At 45.2% G+C, this 21558-nt stretch overlaps 1 protein-coding gene across 1 annotated transcript in view; it reads right to left on the minus strand.

The window, feature by feature from the left end:
• Positions 1–922: 922 nt before the first annotated feature.
• LOC139373870 (melanocortin receptor 5-like) overlaps positions 923–21558 on the minus strand; it is a 44403-nt gene continuing 23767 nt past the window's right edge. Inside the window, exon 2 of the mRNA XM_071114965.1 lies at positions 923–2956. Coding sequence (XP_070971066.1) covers positions 1857–2882 — 1026 coding nt within the window. The 5' untranslated portion in view covers positions 2883–2956 and the 3' untranslated portion in view covers positions 923–1856. The remainder of the gene's footprint in view (positions 2957–21558) is intronic.

Below are 21558 nucleotides of genomic sequence, written 5' to 3' on the forward strand. Positions count from 1 at the left end.
CCACCTGGATAATGAGCATCTTTCAATTAAGCGTTTCACATTCTCTACTGGTTGAAATTAAGTCTCTCATTTGATGAAATACTACACCTATCCTGTGTTTATCAAATCAATACAGATTAAGGCAATTAGACAAAGAGATGAACCGGTTTTAGAGTATTTTTCATGATGCATAGGAAGTGTAGTGTACTGTTTTTTAAAATTCTATTTCTGTATACAGTTGAAGTCAGAAGTTTACATATGCTTATGTTGGAGTTATTAATGGACACTACTCTGTTATAAACACACTATTTAGTTACATATTAATGAATGTACACTACTCTGTTATAAACACACATTACTATTTAGTTACATATTAGTGAATGGACACAGCTCTGTTATAAACACTATTTAGTTACATATTAATGAATGTGCACTACTCTGTTATAAACACACTTATTACTGTTTAGTTACATATTAATGAATGAACACTACTGTTATAAACACACTATTTAGTTATATATTAATGAATGTAGACTACTCTGTTATAAACACACGTATTACTATTTAGTTACATATTAGTGAATGGACACTAACTACTCTGTTATAAACAGACTATTTAGTCACATATTAATGAATGAACACTACTGTTATAAACACACTATTTAGTTATATATTAATGAATTTAGACTACTCTGTTATAAACACACTATTTAGTTATATATTAATGAATGTAGACTACTCTGTTATAAACACACTTATTACTGTTTTAGTTACATGTTAATGAATGGACAATTAAGGTATTACCCTATTTTTATTTTATTTCAAAAAACAGAAGAGCATTTTCATAATTTTATTTACTGGAGGACATATGACAAAAACGTTTAAATAAATCGTGTTCAATCAATTTTATTAGTGGAGTGCCTTTGTTACAACGATGAAACAGAAAGCATATGTGTTGGAACATGGTAACAGCTTATTTTTATAACTACCCCAAAATACCAAGATGCATGGTCAAGTGGTCAAAAGATAAAAACATCAGCAGCCTCAACATCATTATAAGTGCCACGTGGCCTTGATAAATAGTGAAACTCAGCACAAAAGCAATAAAGGCATTCTAATGAATATAAGTGTAGATATGACAGCAGATTAAAATAGTAAATTATTGTCAGCTCGTGCTTGTGTGTATCTTCACTCAATGGCATCAGTTGGATTTCATTTAGCTGTTATCCCTTGTCCTAACAGTTGACACAATTTTTGTAACTTTCACTTGCTTGACCCACTTTGACATACCTTTGTTTGGTTATAGTGCGTAATAGTCTTCTTTTTATTGTGTTCCTGTCATCTTGTCATTCTTCAGCACCTTTGTGGAGTATAACGGCTGTTCAGGTGCTTTATTTTGCACAGAGGGAGGGGGAGCACGTCTAACTTTGTTCATTGTGCCGGCCACAAGGAACTTGTTCTCCAATGACAGTGAAGAAGTTGTCCATGGTGACATTACTCCCCTTGCCTCATCCCCACATTCTTTGACACTCGCTCACCTGCTGCCTGATGTGTATTGAAAGCCGTTCAGCATGTACAATTACTCACGCTCTCACTGTGTAGCCTACTCCAAGTAGGCCAGAGTAGGCTGATGAGACTGCTTTGATTCGGTGGATGGATATACACTGTAGGGTCAAAATGACTGCTTTAGCAGTTCTAGTGTTAAGGAACAAAGGGTTCTACAAGTTGAGCTTAATCAGACTGCATTGTGACAAGGCAGTCTAAGACACATTTTAATAAGACAGTCTTCTACTCCAATGCACTCTGTTCATGCCCAAATCCTGCTGACTAAACCACACGTAGGACCCATGGCCAAAGAGTCTATAAGGGTAAGAGTTCTATGGCACTCCAGGTTTATAGCACACAGGGAGACACTCAAACACGTTCCTCAGGCTGTAGCAACCGATAATCTCCTTAAAGGTTTTCCTCATCTCCTGACTCCTGAAGGCGTAGATCAGAGGGTCGATAACAGAGTTACACATGATGAGGATGAGGTACATGTTGAAGTGAGACATGAAGCACACACAGTACAGGTTCCTGGGGCAGGAGATCATCAGGATAAGGTGGAGAAAGAAGGGTGCCCAGCAGACGATGAAGATGCCCAGGAGGATTGTGAGAGTGATGGCTCCCTTCATGCTGGCCCTCTGGTGGATGGAGTTGTACCCTGGCAGAGCCGCGATGCGCTTGACGTGGGAGCGAGCCAGCATGAACATGTGGCTGTACAGCGAGGCCATGAGCACCAGCATGGTGAAGAACATGGACACCAAGCAAATTATAACAGGGGTGGTGTCGGAGTACATGATAAAGACGATGCCGCAGCCCGTGCAGAAGGTCCAGATGGCTCCGATGATGAGAGCGGCCCGTCTATGGGTCATGATGCTGTGGTAACGCAGAGCGTAGAAGATGGTCACATACCGGTCCACAGCGATGGCCAGGAGAGAACACATAGACGCCACCACTGATATACAGATCATGGAGTCAAAGACGTTGTCCATCTGACGAATAAAATGGTCGTCCACAATGAGCTGCCGGTTGGTCAGCAGGTAGATGATGATGGTCTCCCAGGCGTTGGAGACGCTGACCAGCATGTCGGCCACAGCCAGGGAACACACAAAGAAGTACATGGGGGAGTGGAGGTTCTTGTTCTTGATGATGGCGCAGATGACCAGGATGTTCTCCAACAAACTGATAATACCCAGGATGAGGAAGACCTCTGTGGCGATGTTGAGCTGCTCACAGGCCTTGGGTTTGGTGAGGAAATTAGGGGCCACAGTGGTGTTGGGGTTGTAGTACAGCTCGCTGGAGTTGGCGAACAGAGCCCACATCGGCAGAGACATGGTCGTCATTTTCTCCATAGGGTTCATCTTTATAACTTTGAGTTTACCTTCAGCTCTCTCTCTTTTCAACTCACTGGCTCGTTGTCAGGAGCATCCTGTTCCTATGGGGAATTAAGAGGAAGAGGATTTAGTATGAGGGACAGGAATTAACTTTAATAGATACTATACAGTGAGCTCTAAAAGTTTTTGGACAGTGACACATTAGTTGTTGTTTTGGCTTTGAACCCCATATTGGATGAACCATTTAGAAATTACAGGACTTTTTGAACATAGTTCCCCCATTTTAGGGGCCAAAATAATTGGGATAAATTAACTTATGAGTATTAAAGTAGTAAAAAGTTAAAGAGTTAACTACGTAGAAATCGCTTCGCCATTTCATGTTTGCTAAAATTCTAATAGTTCACCTGATTTCCGTTGATGTGAAGAAACAAACAAGTTTAGTGTAGAGAATCATTGTACCATCTAAACCCCTGTGAAATATGTTTTCCATGACCACAAATATTGTATTTTCTGCTGTTTAAAGCTGGTGTACAAAACTGAAAGTAAAATAAGCAAAAACTAAACTTAAAAATGGGAAGCATAGAAATAGTGCACATAGAAGAGATATACCCCTTCTTAGACTGGCTTTCAGTGACACACATACAATATGCAGGCACGTCTCCACTAATGAATGTAACTGTGTCCTCACGTAGCTCTTCTCTGTTCTTCTCTGTACACTAGTTGGTGTAAATGAAAATCCATGTATGTATTTGTGGTGTTCAAACCTTCACAGTAGTCACATGTACAGGGTTGCAGTTGTGATTGTCCATGTGATACGGTAACTGCATCGCCCGCAACCGCAGTGCTCTCCAGAGGGTGGTGTGGTCTTCCCAACGCATCACCGGGGGCACACTGCCTGCCCTCCAGGACAAATGCAGCACCCGATGTCACAGGAAGGCCAAAAAGATCAAGGACATAAACCACCCGAGCCACGGCCTGTTCACCCCGCTATCATCCAGAAGGCAATGGTGTCCTGGAGGGCAGGCAGTGAGCACCCAGTGGTGTGTTTGGTAGGGCGTACCACCCTCTGTAGCGCCATGTGGTCCACGGCGGTGAAGTTGTTGTACCAGGCTGTGATGCAGCCTGACAGTATGCTCTAGAGATGGTGCTCCGGTAGAACACTGAGGGCCCTCAGGGACAGGCCAAATTTCTTCAGCCTCCTGAGGTTGCTGAGAGTTGCTGTTGTGCCTTCTTCACCACGGTGTCTGTACGGTTTGACCGTTTCAGCTTCTCTGAGATGTGTACGCCGAGGAATGTGAAGTTATTGACCGTCTCCGTGACGGCCTCGTTAACGAGGATACGGGAGTGTCCAGCCTTGTTCCTTCTGAAGTCCACAATCAGCTCCTTTGTTTTGCTAAGGTTGAGGGAGAGGTTGTTCAGGCAACTTTGTCAGGCTATTGATGGGACTTTTGACAGATCCTGAAAAGGCACTTGGAGTTTTCCAAAGGGCACCGAAAGGACTCTCAGACCATGAGAAACAAGATTCTCTGGTCTGATGAAACCAAGATTGAACTCTTTGGCCTGAATGCCAAGCGTCACGTCTGGAGGAAACCTGGCACCATCCCTACGGTAAAGCATGGTGGTAGCAGCATCATGCTGTGGAAAGGTTTTTCAGCGGCAGGGACTGGGAGACTAGTCAGGATCGAGGGAAAGATGAATGGATCAAAGTGCAGGGACATCCTTGATGAAAACCTGCTCCAGAGCGCTCAGGACCTCAGACTTGGGTGAAGGTTCACCTTCCAATAGCTCAACGACCCTAAGCACACAGCCAAGACAAAGCAGGAGTAACTTTGTGACAAGTGTCTGAAAGTCCTTGAGTGGCCCAGCCAGAGCCAGGACTTGAACCCAATCGAACATCTCTGGAGAGACGTGGAAATATCTGTGCAGTGATGCTCTCTATCCAACCTGACAGAGCTTGAGGGAAACTCACCAAATACAGGTGTTTATTTTAAATGTTAAATGTTTTATTTGTCACATGAGCCAAATACAAGAGGTATACCTTACTTGAAATGCTTACGTACAAGCCTTTAACCAAAAATGCTGTTCAAGAAATAGAGTTAAGAAAATATAAATAAAATATACTGTACATAATAGTAACAATGCTATGTTTCAGGGGACACTGGTACTGAGTCAAAGTGCGGGGGTACACGTTAGTCGAGGTCATTTGTAAAGTGACTATGCATAGATAATAAACAGCGAGTAGCAGCAGTGTCCCACTGTGGGACGTCTGTTTGTCTTGTCCCGCCCCGTCCCATGTATATATATTTTTCTTCGTATCTATTTCAAATATATGTTTTATACAACCAGCCTTACCAATGTGGTACGGATCTGCTATTTTTTACACTTTAGAACCGGAACCCCCATCAGCAGCTAGCCAGCTAACTATCTCCTAGCTAGTATTCAGTTAGCCACTGCTAGGGGTCATCCCCTTTAACTCGGACATCAGCCAGCCTCAGCCCGGTCAATTCCTGCCAGCCTGCACAGCGCGATATCAACCCAGAGCTTATCGAACTGCTTTTCCTCTATCTCACCTCCGGATTCCTACCGCAAGCTCTGAACCTTTACACCGGATCATCGCAGCTAGCTAGCTGCTATCCGAGTGGCTACTCCTGGCTAATGTCTCTGTCCCAAAGAAAGCACTAGTTAGCCTGGAGCTAGCCTCAAGCTAGGCCCATCTCCCGGCTGGCTGAAGAGGTCCATCAGCCAATTCTTGGGCTACAATATCTATTTTGCCAATTGGCCTGGACCCTTTTACTGCCGACACGGAGCCCCGCCGATCCATCACAATCTGCCGACGTAACCATCCGAGGGGGTTTCAACAGGCTCTTCCGTTGCAATGTCCCCCAAAGGCCCATCTACTAGCCTGCTCTCCCTGGCCTGCTAGCTATCTGAATCACCATGTCTCCAGCTCACCTAGCTACTCACTGGACCCTGTGATCACTCGGCTACACATGCTTCTCCCTAAAGTCAATATGCCTCGTCTATTGCTGTTTTGGGTAGTGACTATTGTCTTATTTCACTGTAGAGCCTCCAGCCCTGCTCAATATGTCTTAGGGTTAGGGTTAGCCCTTTTGTTCCACCCCCCACACATGGGGTGACCTCACCTGTCTTAAATGGTGCCTCTAGAGACAAAACCTGTCATTGTCACTCAATGCCTAGGTTTACCTCCACTGTATTCACATCCTACAATACCATTGTCTGTACATTATGCCTTGAAACTATTATTCCGTGCCCAGAAATCTGCTCCTTTTACTCTCTGTTCCGAACTCACTAGACAATCAGTTCTTATAGCCTTTAGCCATACCCTTATCCTACTCCTCCTCTTTTCCTCTAGTGATGTAGAGGTTAACCCAGGCCCTGCAGCCCCTAGCTCCACTCCCATTCCCCTGGAACTCTCATTTGTTGACTTCTGGAACCGTAAAAGCCTTGGTTTCATGCTTGTTAACTTCAGAATCCTCCTCCCTAAGTTTGTTTTATTTACTGCTTTAACACACTCCGCCATCTCGGATGTCCTAGCCGTGTCTGAATCCTGGCTTAGGAAGGCCACAAAAAATCATGAAATTTCCATCCCTAACTATAACATTTTCCGACAAGATAGAACTGCCAAAGGGGGCAGAGTTGCAATCTACTGCAGAGATAGCCAGCAGAGTTCTGTCATACTATCCAGGTCTGTGCCCAAACAATTCGAGCTTCTACTAAGTCTCTCATCATTGCCGCTTGTTATAGACCCCTTCAGCCCCCAGCTGTGCCCAAGACACCACATGTGAATTAATTGCCCTACATTTATCTTCAGAGTTCGCACTATAAGGTGACCAAAACTGGGACATGCTTAACACCCCAGTCGTCCTACAATCTAAACTTGATGCCCTCAATCTCATACAAATTATCAAGGAACCTACCAGGTACAACCCTAAATCCGTAACCATGGGCACCCTCTTAGATATCATCCTGACCAACATGTCCTATAAATACACCTGTCTTCAACCAGGATCTCAGCGATCATTGCCTCATTGCCTGTGTGCGTAATGGGTCCGCGGTCAAACAACCATCCCTCATCACTGTCAAATGCTCCCTAAAACACTTCAGCGAGCAGGCCTTTCTAATCGACCTGGCCAGGGTATCCTGGAAGGATATTGACCTCATCCCGTCAGTAGAGGATGCCTGGTTGCTCTTTAAAAGTGCTTACCTCACCATCTTAAATAAGCATGCCCCATTCAAAAATTTTAGAACTAAGAACAGATATAGCCCTTGCTTCAACCCAGACTTGATTGCCCTTGGCAAGCAAAAAAACATCCCGTGGCGTTCTGCATTAGCATCGAATAGCCCCCGTGATATGCAACTTTTCAGGGAGGTCAGGAACCAATAGTCAGTTAAAAAAGCAAAGGCTAGATTTTCAAACAGAAATTTGCATCCTGTAGCACTAATTCCAAAAGGTTTTGGGACACTATAAAGTCCATGGGGAGTGAGAGAACCTCCTCCCAGCTGCCCACTGCACTGAGGATAGGAAACATTGTCACCACCGATAAATCTACAGTAATCGATCATTTCCATAAGAATTATTCTATGGCTGGCCATGCTTTACACCTGGCTACCCTTACCCCGGGCAACATCTCAGCACCCCCTGCAGCAACTTACCCAAGCCCTCCTACTTCTCCTTCATCCAAATCCAGACAGCTGATGTTCTGAAAGAGCTGCATCCCTCTGGATCCCTACAAATCAGCAGGACTAGACAATCTGGACGCTCTCTTTCTAAAATTATGAGATCCCCAAACATTGGAAAGCTGCCGCAGTCATCCCCCTCTTCAAAGGGAGAGACACTCTAGACCCAAACATTTACAGACTTATATATGTATCTATCCTACCCTGCCTTTCTAAGTCTTCGAAAGCCAAGTTAACAAACAGATCACCGACCATTTCGAATCCCACCATACCTTCTCCACTATGCAATCCGGTATCTGAGCTGATCATGGGTGCACTTCAGCCACACTCAAGGTCCTAAACGATATCATAACCACCATCGATAAAAGACAGGCAGCCGTCTGCATCAACCTGGCCAAGGCTTTCGACTCCGTCAATCACCGCATTCTTATTGGCAGACTCAATAGCCTTGGCTTCACAAATGACTGCCTCGCCTGGTTCACCAACTACTTGTGTCAAATCGAAGGGTCTATTGTCCAGACCTCTGGCAGTCTCTATGGTGGTGCCACAGGGTCCAATTCTCAGGCCGACTCTTTTCTCTGTATATATCAATGATGTCGCTCTTGCTGCTGGTGATTCTCTGATCCACCTCTACAAAGATGACACCATTCTGTATACATCTGGCCATTCTTTGGACACTGTGATAACAAACCTCCAAACAAGATTTTATGCCATACAACACTCCTTTCGAGGCGGTGCCACAGGGTTCAATTCTCGGGCCAACTCTTTTCTCTGTATATATCAATGATGTAGCTCTTTCTGCTAGTGATTCTCTGATCCACTTCTACGCAGACGACACCATTCTGTAAACATCTGGCCATTCTTTGGACACTGTGATAACAAACCTCCAAACGAGATTTTATGCCATGCAACACTCCTTTTGAGGCCTGCAACTGCTTTTCAATGCAAGTAAAACTAAGTGCATGCTCTTCAACCGATTGCTGCCCCCACCCTCCCGCCCGAGTAGCATTACTACTCTGGACAGTTCTGACTTAGAATATGTGGACAACTACAAATACCTACAGTGGGGAGAACAAGTATTTGATACACTGCCGATTTTGCAGGTTTTCCTACTTACAAAGCATGTAGAGGTCTGTCATTTTTATCATAGGTACACTTCAACTGTGAGACGTGATCTAAAACAAAAATCCAGAAATTCACATTGTATGATTTTTAAGTAATTAATTTGCATTTTAATGCATGACATAAGTATTTGATCACCTACCAACCAGTAAGAATTCCGGCTCTCACTGACCTGTTAGTTTTTCTTTAAGAAGCCCTCCTGTTTTCCACTCATTACCTGTATTAACTGCACCTGTTTGAACTTGTTACCTGTATAAAAGACACCTGTCCACACACTTAATCAAACAGACTCCAACCTCTCCACAATGGCCAAGACCAGAGAGCTGGGTAAGGACATCGGGGATACAATTGTGGGACCTGCACAAGGCTGGGATGGGCTACAGGACAATAGGCAAGCAGCTTGGTGAGAAGGCAACAACTGTTGGCGCAATTATTAGAAAATGGAAGAAGGTCATGTGGTCTGATGAGACAAAAATAGAGCTTTTTGGTCTAAACTCTACTCGCCGTGTTTGGAGGAAGAATAAGGATGAGAACAACCCCAAGAACACCATCCCAACCGTGAAGCATGGAGGTGGAAACATCATTCTTTGGGGATGCTTTTCTGCAAAGGGGACAGGACGACTACACCGTATTGAGGGGAGGATGGATGGGGCCATGTATCGCGAGATCTTGGCCAACAACCTCCTTCCCTCAGTAAGAGCATTGAAGATGGGTCGTGGCTGGGTCTTCCAGCATGACAACGACCCGAAACACACAGCCAGGGCAACTAAGGAGTGGCTCTGTAAGAAGCATCTCAAGGTCCTGGAGTGGCCTAGCCAGTCTCCAGACCTGAACCCAATAGAAAATCTTTGGAGGGAGCTGAAAGGCCGTATTGCCCAGCGACAGCCCCGAAACCTGAAGGATTGGAGAAGGTCTGTATGGAGGAGTGGGCCAAAATCCCTGCTGCAGTGTGTGCAAACCTGGTCAAGAACTACAGGAAACGTATGATCTCTGTAATTGCCAACAAAGGTTTCTGTACCAAATATTAAGTTCTGCTTTTCTGATGTATCAAATACTTACGTCAGGCAATAAAATGCAAATCAATTACTTAAAAATCATACAATGTGATTTTCTGCATTTTTGCTTTAGATTCCGTCTCTCACAGCTGAAGTGTACCTATGATAAAAATTACAGACCTCTACAGGCTTTGTAAGTAGGAAAACCTGCCAAATCGGCAGTGTATCAAATACTTGTTCTCCCCACTGTAGGTGTCTGGTTGGATTGTAAACTCTCCTTCCAGACTCACATGAAGCATCTCCAATCCAAAATGAAATCTAGAATCGGCTTCCTATTTTGCAACAATGCCCCTTCACTCATGCTGCCAAACATACCCTCGTAAAACTGACTATCCTTCCGATCCTTGACTTCTACGATGTCATTTACAAAATAGCCTCCAACATTCTACTCAGCAAACTGGATGTAGTCTATCACAGTGCGCTTTGTCACCAAAGCCTCACATACTACCCACCACTGCGACCTGTACTCTCTCGTTGGCTGGCCCTCGCTTCATATTCGTCGCCTAACCCACCGGTTCCAGGTCACCTATAAGTCTTTGCTAGGTAATGCTAGGCCTTATCTCAGTTCACTGTTCACCATAGCAGCACCCACCCGTAGCACGCGCTCCAGCAGGTATATTTCACTGGTCATCCCCAAAGCCAACACTTCCTTTGGCCGCCTTTCCTTCCAGTTCTCTGCTGCCAATGACTGGAACTAATTGCAAAAATCACTGAAGCTGGAGTCTTATATCTCCCTCTTTAACTTTAAGCATCAGCTGTCAGAGCAGCTTACCGATCACTGTACCTGTACACAGCCAATCTGTAAATAGCACACCAAACTGCCTCATCCCCATATTGTTATCTTTCCTCTTGCTCTTTTGCACCCCAGTATCTCTATCACGCCAGTGTTAATGCTAAATTGTAATTGTTTCGCCTCTATGGCCAATTTATTGCCTTACCTCCCTGCTCTACATTTGCACACACTGTACATAGATTTTTCTATTGTGTTATTGACTGTACGTTTGTTTATGTGTAACTCTGTGTTGCTGTATTTGTCGCACAGCTTTGCTTTATCTTGACCAGGTCGCAGTTGTAAATAAGATCTTGTTCTCAACTGGCCTACCAGGTTAAATAAAGGTGAAATTTATCAAATAAAATAAATAAAAAGGGGGTGGTGTCAATGTAAATTGTCTGGGGGCAGAAGCTGTTAAGGAAACTTTTGGTCCTAGACTTGGTGCTCCGGTACTGTATGCTGTGCTGTAGCAGAGAGAACATTATATGACTTGGGTGACTGGGGTTTTTTACCATTTTTTTTGCCTTCCTCTGACACCGCCTGATATAGAGGTCCTGGATGGTAGGAAGCTTGGCCTCAGTGGTGTACTGGGCCGTATGCACTACCCTCTGTAGCATCTTACGGACAGATGCTGAGCAGTTGCCATACTAGGTGGTGATGCAACTGGTCAGGATGCTATCGATTGTGCAACTGTAGAACTTTTTGAAGGTCTGGGGACCCATGCGAAATCTTTTCAGTCTCCTGAGAAGTAAAAGGTGTTGTCGTGCGTCCTTCACAACTGTCTTTAACTAGACAAGTCATTTAAGAACAAAGTATTATTCCAATAACGGCCTACCAAAAGGCAAAAGGCCTCCTGCGGGTATGGGGGCTGGGATTAAAAATAAAATATAGGACAAAACACACACCACAACAAGAGAGACAACACAACACTACATAAAGAGAGACCTAAGACAACAACATAGCATGGCAGAGCTTGTAGTGTCATACCCAAGAAGTCTTGAGGCTGTAATCGCTGCCAAAGGTGCTTCAACAAATTACTGAGTAAAGGTTCTGAGTACTAATGATATTTTCTTTATACATTTGCAAAAATTTCAATAAACCTGTTTTTGCTTTGTCACTATGGGGTATTGTATGTAGAGTGATGAAGAAAAAAACATTTAATCAATTTTAGAATAAGTCTGTTAGGTAAGAACATGTGGAAAAAGCCAAGGGGTCTGAATACTTTCTGAATGCACCGTATAACGTTGAAGATATGACGTTGTTTCAAAGGTACAAATTCACTATATTTTACAGAAGGTTGTCAATTTTGAAATGTGGTTTCCATGATGAAATGATCCTGTGGTTGAAATGTTACCCTCAAAACATTTGTTTACGTTGATTACTTTTTTCAAATCCAATGTATTATCCACATAGATTTAACATCACAATACTAACTTAACTAGTTTGTGCCCAGTGGGAATGAACACAAAACACATGTAAAACAACATTTTCAAATGCTAGAGGTCAATAGGCCTTCACACACTCAAAATATTGACACATTAAGTGACAGGTGAAATATTGAATTTTATAAGCGAGACAAACTATAAAATGCTGTGCAGAGAGAGAGAGTAATTTCTGTCCCAAGGATGTCTATCAATCTATCGATAAGACAAAACACTCTGGTGCTGGTGCTGGATGAATCAGACCACATAATTAAGCCAATTGGTGGAAATTACTAAAGGGAAATAGCAGCAAATTGTCTGAGGTAGAAACAGACTTCCTACATCAATGTGTTCACCTTTAGGTTCGTGGTTGGCTTTAAAATTCACCTCACATGGCATTTGATGGAGAGAAAAAAAAACGACACCACACCGGACAGATTCATTGGTAATGTCCCTGCATCCGCCTCAGAGTAAGACAACAGTTTAAGGCATGATTTTAGGACTGGCAGGGAGAGAGAGAATACGTGGATGAACAAACCAGGAGAGAGAGAGAGAATACATGGATGAACAAATAAGGAGGGGAGAGAGAGAGAGAGAATACATTGATGAACAAACCAGGAGGAGAGAGGTGTTTGCAGGGTTTACTTGAGAAAGGAATAAACCAACCATGTTCCTCTTGGACTGGAGATAAATACAACATGCTGGGACAGGGACTGAACATGTGCTCGTTTTTCCCAAACCAGCAAAGCCAGGACATCACATGAGAGCTAGAATTAATCATTAATCGTCAAAGGATGTCTTCTTTTAAAGAGATCCCTGCTGCTCAGCCCTACCCAGTCCTCTCTTGGTCCATAATCAGTAATATTTTCAGAGTATGAGTGCTGATTTAGGTTCAGTTTAGCTGTTTAGATATAAGATAAGACTAGTGGACATGACCTAGATCAGCACTCCTATTCTGAGATCATTTCTAAATACTGTGTGGCGTACAGCAGGTCAGCCACCAGGGGGAGACCCGTTGAGGCCTGGTGACAGACGGAGTATACATTACAAAGTGATGGCTCCATCTGCTGGACGTGCCAGATCTCGACGGGCTCTCATGGCCAGGGCTGATTGGGGATTAGTGAGTAATCAAGGGCTGATTGCTCACCAGCTGTACAACTCCCATCATGCTGCCAGAAGGGCAGCACACAAGGGAGAGACTGGGGGAGGAAAGGACTCCCATATAGTTGGGGACGGTACCAGAGGTAACAGGAGAGAGTTCAGGTTTTGATCCCCACAGGATACAGTAAGACCCGGAGCCCAGTAGATGGTATCTCGGAGAGGGTCTCCTGGGGGAGACCTATTCTTTTCTTTTGGACTATTATTTTAACCTCTTTGATCTCTAGGGGCGCTATTTCATTTTTGGATAAAAAACGTTCCCGTTTTAAGCGCGATATTTTGTCACGAAAAGATGCTCGACTATGCATATTCTTGACAGTTTTTGAAAGAAAACACTCTGAAGTTTCAGAATCTGCAAATATATTGTCTGTAAGTGCCCCAGAACTCATTCTACAGGCGAAACCAAGATGATGCGTCAACCAGGAAATGAGCAGAATTTCTGAAGCTCTGTTTTCCATTGTCTCCTTATATGGCTGTGATTGCGCAAGGAATGAGCCTACACTTTCTGTCGTTCCCCCAAGGTGTTAGCAGCATTGTGACGTATTTGTAGGCATATCATTGGAAGATTGACCATAAGAGACTACATTTTCCAAGTGTCCGCCTGGTGTCCCTGCGTCGAAATTGGAGCGTAAAGCCAGGTGCAATTATTTTTCCATTTGAGAGCAAGGAGAAACCAGGCTTCCACGAAGGATATATCATTGAAGAGATATGTGGAAAAACACCTTGAGGATTGATTCTAAACCACGTTTGCCATGTTTCAGTCGATATTATGGAGTTAATTTGGAAAAAAGTTCGCGTTTTGAGGGCTGAATTTTCGTTTTTTTTTTATTTATTTATTTTTTATTTTTTTTGGTAGCCAAGTGTGATGTACAAAACGGAGCTATTTCTAATACACAAAGAATCTTTTTGGAAAAACTGAGCATCTGCTATCTAACTGAGAGTCTCCTCATTGAAAACATCAGAAGTTCTTCAAAGGTAAGTTATTTTATTTGAAGGCTTTACTTGTTTTTGTGATAGTTGCCTGCTAAATGCTAACGCTAATGCTAACGCTAAATGCTACGCTAGCTAGCTACTGTTACACAAATGATTGTTTTCCTATGGTTGAAAAGCATATTTTTTGAAAATCTGAGATGACAGTGTTGTTAACAAAAGGCTAAGCTTGAGAGATAGCATATTTATTTCATTTCATTTGCGATTTTCATGAATAGTTAACGTTGCGTTATGGTAATGAACTTAGGTCTATAAATAGAATCCCGGATCCGGGTTTGGTCGTCGCAACAGGTTAATAAACACTTTTGAAACTGAGCTAATCCTACTCTGTCCATGTCTGATCTGTGTAAACGTTTTGACCCAACCCCCTGGTATGCCACAAGTGGTGGAGAATGTGAGCACTCTTATAACGTGGTCAGATCAGGGTTGATATTTACGCAGAATCAGCATGGACGAGTTGATAGCTCAGTTCATCCGGGCCCAAAAAGTCCAACAGGCGGTTCAGGAACGAATGTTGGAGGAACAGCGGCTACAAAACATCCTCCTTATTGAGGAAATCAGGAAGCTACAAGGAGGAGCGTCTACTGAATCATATCCAAATCAGCTTTTAATCAGGCTAACAATAGATGACGACATCAAAACCTACCTTTGTATGTTTGAAAGGACAGCACTACGGGAAGTGTGGCTAAGGCAGAAGTGGGCCAGTCTGCTGGCCTCGTTCCTCTCTGGGAATGCCCAAAAGGCAATTGGGACCTGAACGACGAACAGGCGGCTAACTCCGATCACCAGGGGATGGCTCCTAACCGACGTATCCACCCCCTCCATCCTAGACAAAGTGGTCCTGGATCGCTTCCTACGGGCACTACCCCACGACATGCGCACCCCAGACCTTCGAGGGCCTCCTGGAAGCAGTGGAGACGCATCAGAACACTCAGGCCCTGCTGAGTGGGAGCCGGGCCGAGCCGGCGACCTGTTCGAGGAGTCGGAAGGACAGCCCCACTGCTGTGTACCCCAAAACGACAGTCGGCAGGGCCAAAGGACCGCAAACTCGTGGAGAGATGCCTGGGGTAGGGCCGACCCACCAGCGACAACCACAGGTAGATGGAGAACAAAGGAGGTGTTTTGAGTGTGGCGCCCAGGGGCACATTGCCTGGAATTGCTGCGGAAGGTCATCGAGCAGGATGGGAAGAACTGGGACCAGCTACTACCCCACCTAATGTTCTCAATCTGAGAAGTAGCCCAGTCCTCCACTGGGTTTTCCCATTTCGAACTCCTCTACGGGAGGTGGCCACGAGGCCTACTGGACCTCGCCAAGGAGTTGTGGGAAGCCCAACCCACCCCCTTACGCAGCACGGTAGAACACGTGGAGACGATGAGGGTGAAGATTACAGCCATTTGGCCAATCATGAGGGAACATATGGAGAAGGCCCAACGCGCCCAAGCCCAGGTCTACAATCGGGGAGCCCAGCCCCGAGAATTCCAGGTGGGAGACAGGGTTTTGGTTCTTAATCCCCATGGCCAAAAGTAAGTTCCTAGCAACATGGAACGGGCCATACGAGGTGATCGAGAAGCTGGAACCTGTCAATTACCACGTACGGCAGCCGGGGAGACAGAAACCCCAACCGATTTACCACGTGAACCTGTTGAAGTGGTATGAGAGGACAGCCTTGGCCGTGTTATGGTCGGGACCAAGGACGCCAACGGTACCAGTGGTGGTCCCGAGCAATGAAGACCTCGACCCGGCCCAGAAGCAAGAGCTCTGGGAGCTCGTTGATCGTAACACGGCGGTGTTCTCTGAGAAGCCGGGCCGCACGACCATCCTTGAACACCACATCTGTACCCGGCCCATGGAAACGGTACAAAAGAGGCCATATCGGATTCCGGAGGCCCGAAGGAAGGCCGTGGAACAGGAAGTGGAGGCTATGCTGAGGATGGGTGTCGTTGAAGAGTCTCACAGTGCATGGTGCAGCCCCGTCATGTTGGTGTCCAAACCGGACGGTAGCCTGCGTTTCTGTAATGATTTGCGGAGTGTGAACGACATAAGCTTGTTCGACGCCTAACCCATGCCGAGGGTGGACTAGCTCATCGACCGATTGGGAAACGCCCGGTACATCAGCACCCTTGACCTGACCAAAGGATATTGGCAGGTACCGTTGGCAGCCTCATCCCGGGAGAAGACGGCGTTTTCGACACCAGATGGATTGTATCAGTACCGGGTGCTCCCGTTCGGTCTCCACGGAGCCCCGACCACATTCCAGCTACTGATGAACAAAGTACTTCGACCCCACCAGCAGTATGCAGCAGCCTATTTGGATGATATCATCATCCACAGCCAAGGTTGGGGAGAGCACCTGACGCGCCTCCAGGCGGTGCTGGACGTGCTCAGACAAGCTGGGTTGACCGCGAACCACAAGAAATGCAAACTAGTGTTCGAGGAGGTGGAGTACCTGGGGTATTTGATCGGACGAGGGAACGTCAAGCCCCAGGAGAGGAAGTTTCACGCGGTACCTGACTTGCCAATTCCACGCAGCAAGACACAGGTCAAGTCCTTCCTGGGACTGGCAGGATACTATAGTTGGTTTATCCCCAACTTTGCGGCTATAGCTTCCTTCCTCACCGATCTAACCAGGGCCTGAAAATAGTGAAATGAATGGACGAGACAGAAGCGGCGTTCAGCCGTCTGAAGGAAGCACTGGGCTCCAATCCGATTCTCGTAACGCTTGATTTCCAGGTGCCGATGTTGGTCCAGACGGATGCATGTGATACGGGACTAGGGGCCATTCTGTCCCAGATACACGATGGGGAGGAGCACCCCATCATGTACATTAGCCGAAAGCTGATACCAAGAGAAAAAAAAGTACTCTATTATTGAGAAAGAGTGTGTAGCGGTGGGTGAAGTGGGCGCTAGACACTCTCAAGTATTACCTGTTAGGTACCCACTTCACCCTGGTCACGGATCATGCTCCCCTGGTCAAATCAAATCAAATTGTATTTGTCACATACACATGGTTAGCAGATGTTAATGCGAGTGTAGCGAAATGCTTGTGCTTCTAGTTCCAACCATGCAGTAATATCTAACAAGTAATCTAACAATTTCACAACAACTACCTTATACACACAAGTGTAAAGGAATTAATAAGAATATGTTCCAAAAAATATATGGATGAGCGATGGCCAAACGGCATAGGCAAGATGAGGTAGATGGTATAGTGTACAGAAAATATACATATGAGATGAGTATTGTAGGGTATGAAAAGGTTATATAAAGTGGCACTGGCTAGTGATACATTTATTAGATCCAATGGTTAATTATTAAAGTGGCTAGAGATTTGAGTCAGTATGTTGGCAGCAGCCAATCAATGTTAGTGGCCTTGAGATTGAAGCTGTTTTTCAGCCTCTCGGTCCCAGCTTTGATAAACCTGTACTGACCTCGCCTTCTGGATGATAGCGGGGTGAGCAGGCAATAGCTTGGGTGGTTGTTGTCCTTGATGATCTTTTTGGCCTTCCTGTGACAGCGGGTGGTGTAGGTGTCCTGGAGGGCAGGTAGATTGCCCCTGGTGATGCGTTGTGCAGACCTCACTACCTCTGGAGAGCCTTACGGTTGGGCGAGAAGCAGTTGCCGTACCAGGCGGTGATACAGCCGACAAGATGCTCTCGATTGTGCAGCTGTAAAAGTTTGTCAGTGTTTTTGGGGACAACCCAAATTTCTTCAGCCTCCTGAGGTTGAAGAGGCGCTGTTGCGCCTTCTTCACCACGCTGTCTGTGAGGGTGGACCATTTCAGTTTGTCCGTGATGTGTACGCCAAGGAACTTAACTTTCCACCTTCTCCACTACTGTCCCGTCGATGTGGATAGGGGGCTGCTCTCCCTGCTGTTTCCTGAAGTCCACGATCATCTCCTTTGTTTTGTTGACATTGAGTGTGAGGTTATTTTTCTGACACCACACTCTGAAGGCCACACTCTCCTCCCTGTAGGCTGTTTTGTCGTTGTCGATATTCAAGCCTACCACTGTAATGTCGTCTGCAAACTTGATGATTGAGTTGGAGGCGTGCATGGCCACGCAGTCATGGGTGAACAGGGAGTACAGGAGAGGGCTGAGAACGCACCCTTGTGGGACCCCAGTGTTGAGGATCAGCGGGGTGGAGATTTTGTTCCTTACCCTCACCACCTGGGGGTGGCCCATCAGGAAGTCCAGGACCCAGTTGCACAGGGTGGGGTCGAGACCCAGTAACTCCCCATCCCGGGTCCGGGAGTGTAATCATCGACTGACACTAATTAGGATAACGCAACGGACATAAATATTCCTAGAAAATATTCCTATTCATGAAAATCACAAGTGAAATATATTAAGACACAGCTTAGCCTTTTGTTAATCACCCTGTCATCTCAGATTTCCAAAATATGCTTTACAGCCAAAGCTAGATAAGCATTTGTGTAAGTTTATCGATAGCCTAGCATAGCATTTTGTCCAGCTAGCAGCAGGTAACTTGGTCACGGAAATCAGAAAAGCATTCTAATTAAATTGTTTACCTTTGATGAGCTTCGGATGTTTTCACTCACGAGACTCCCAGTTAGATAGCCAATGTTCCTTTTTTCTCAAAATATTATTTTTGTAGGCGAAATAGCTCCGTTTGTACTTCACGTTTGGCTGAGAAATCGCCCGGAAATTGCAGTCACGAAAACGTCGAAAAATATTCCAAATTAGCTCCATAATATCGACAGAAACATGGCAAACGGTGTTTATAATCAATCCTCAAGGTGTTTTTCAAATATCTATTTGATAATATATCCACTGGGACAATTGGCTTTTCAGTAGGACCGATTGGAATAATGGCTACCTCTGTATTTTACGCGAGAATCACTCTGAGAGCCATCAGGTGACCACTTGCGCAATGTAGCCACTTACGGGTATTCTTCAACATAAATGCGTAAATCTACGTCCCAATGCTGAAGACACATTGGGGAATACGGAGAAAAAGTAATCTGGTTGATAGCCCATTCACTGCTCAATAGGGACGCATTGGAACGCAGAGCTTTCAAAAGATGAGTCACTTCCGGATTGGATTTTTCTCAGGCTTTCGCCTGCAATATCACTTCTGTTATACTCACAGACAATATTTTTACAGTTTTGGAAACTTTAGAGTGTTTTCTATCCTAAGCTGTCAACTATATGCATATTCTAGCATCTTGTCCTGACAAAATATCCTGTTCACTACGGGAACGTTATTTTTCCAAAAATGAAAATACTGCCCCCTAGTCACAAAAGGTTAATGACGAGTTTGGAGGATACTATGGTGTTGAATCCTGAGCTGTAGTCGATGAACAGCATTTTTACATAGGTATTCCTCTTGTCCAGATGGGTTAGGGCAGTGTGCAGGGTGATTGCGTCGTCTGTGGACCTATTAGGGCGGATAGCAAATTGGAGTGGTTCTAGGGTGTCAGATAGGGTGGAGGTGATATGGTCCTTGACTAGTCTCTCAAAGCACTTCATGATGACGGAAGTAAGTGCTACTGGGCGATAGTCATTTAGCTCAGTTACCTTAACTTTCTTGGGAACAGGAACAATGGTGGCCCTCTTGAAGCATGTGGGAACAGCAGACTCGGATAAGGATTGATTGAATATGTCCGTAAACACACCAGCCAGCTGGTCTGTGCATGCTCTGAGGACGCGGCTAGGGCCGGCAGCCGCCAGCCTTGCGAGGGTTAGCGTGTTTAAATGTTTTACTCATGTTGGCTACGGTGAAGGAAAGCCCTCAGGTTTTGGTTGCGGGCCGTCTCAGTGGCACTGTATTGTCCTCAAAATATGTGCACTTACTTCCCTATATCTCTCTAATATCTCCCCATTCAGACCAAAATCTCTCTAATATCTCCCTGTCAGCCATCCATCTCTCTACCTGTCAGCCCTAAATATCTGCCTTTCAGCCCAAAATCTCTCCAATATCTCCAATATCAGCCCTAAATTACTCTAATATCTCAGTCAGCCCTAAACCTCTCCTATATCTCTGTGTCAGCCCTAAATCCTTCAAATATCTCCAATATCAGCCCTAACCTCTCTAATATGTGCCCTCTCTTCCCTATATCTCTCTAATATCTCCCCATTCAGACCCAAATCTCTCTAATATCTCCGTCAGTCCTAAATATTTCTAATATCTCGACTTTCAGCCCTACATTTCTCTAATCTCTTCACCTTTCAGCCCTACATCTCTTTAATATCTCCCTGTCAGCCCTAAATCTTTCTAAAATCTCCAATATCAGCCCTTAATCTCTCTAATATCTCTCTGTCATACATACATCTCTATAATATCTCGTCTTTCAGCCCTACATCTCTCTAATTGATCCTTTTCATCCCTACATCTAATATCTCCTTGTCAGCCCTAAATCTCTCTAATATCTCCCTCTCAGCGCTGCATCTGTCTAATATCCCCGTTTCAGCTCTACATCTCTCTAATATCTCACTGTCAACCCCTTAATCGTTCTAAAATCTGCCTGTCAGCTCTAAATCTAAATCTGTATTTCAACTGCCCTACCCTGGCCTGCACTAAGAAACCTTGCTATCTGTAATTATTCCACATTACCCCGGCCCGCACTAGGAGACCTGGCTGTCTGTAGTTATTCCACACTACCCCGGCCCGCACTAGGAGACCTGGCTGTCTGTAGTTCATCTACACTACCCCGGACTGCACTAAGAGACCTTGCACAGCCGTCTGTGTATTTTTCTGTCTGGTTTCTGTCTTCCACACCTCGTTCTCTCCCTCTTTCCCTCTAACACACCCTCGTTCTCTCTCTCTCTCTCACACACACCCTCACTCTCTCTCTCACACACACCCTCACTCTCTCTCTCACACACACCCTCACTCTCTCTCACCCACACACCCTCTCTCTCTCTCTCTCTCACACACCCTCACACACTCTCTCTATCACACACCCTCACACACTCTCTCTCTCTCACACACCCTCACACACTCTCTCTATCACACTCTCACACCCCCACACTCTCTCTCACACACCCTCACATTCTCTCTTTCTCACACACTCTCACACCCTCACTCTCTCTCTCTCACACACCCTCAGACTCTCACACCCTTACTCTCACTCTCTCAGACACCCTCACACTCTCTCTCTCTCACACACTCTCACACTCTCACACTTCACACTCTCTCTCACACCCTCACACTCTCTCTCACACTCTCCAACTCACACCCTCACTCTCTCTCTCACACACCCTCACTCTCTCTCACACACCCTCACACTCTCTCTCTCTCTCTCTCTCTCTCTCTCACACACGCTCTCACACTCTCACACCCTCACACTCTCTCTCACACTCTCTCTCACACTCTCACACTCACACCCTCACTCTCTCTCTCTCTCAAACACCCTCACTCTCTCTCTCTCACACATCCTCTCTCTCTCTCACACTCTCACACTCTCACACTCTCACACCCTCACACTCTCTCTCTCACATACCCTCACACACTCTCTCTCTCTCTA

The sequence above is a fragment of the Oncorhynchus clarkii genome, chromosome 18 (assembly GCF_045791955.1).
Source record: "Oncorhynchus clarkii lewisi isolate Uvic-CL-2024 chromosome 18, UVic_Ocla_1.0, whole genome shotgun sequence".
Taxonomy (NCBI): Eukaryota; Metazoa; Chordata; class Actinopteri; order Salmoniformes; family Salmonidae; genus Oncorhynchus; species Oncorhynchus clarkii.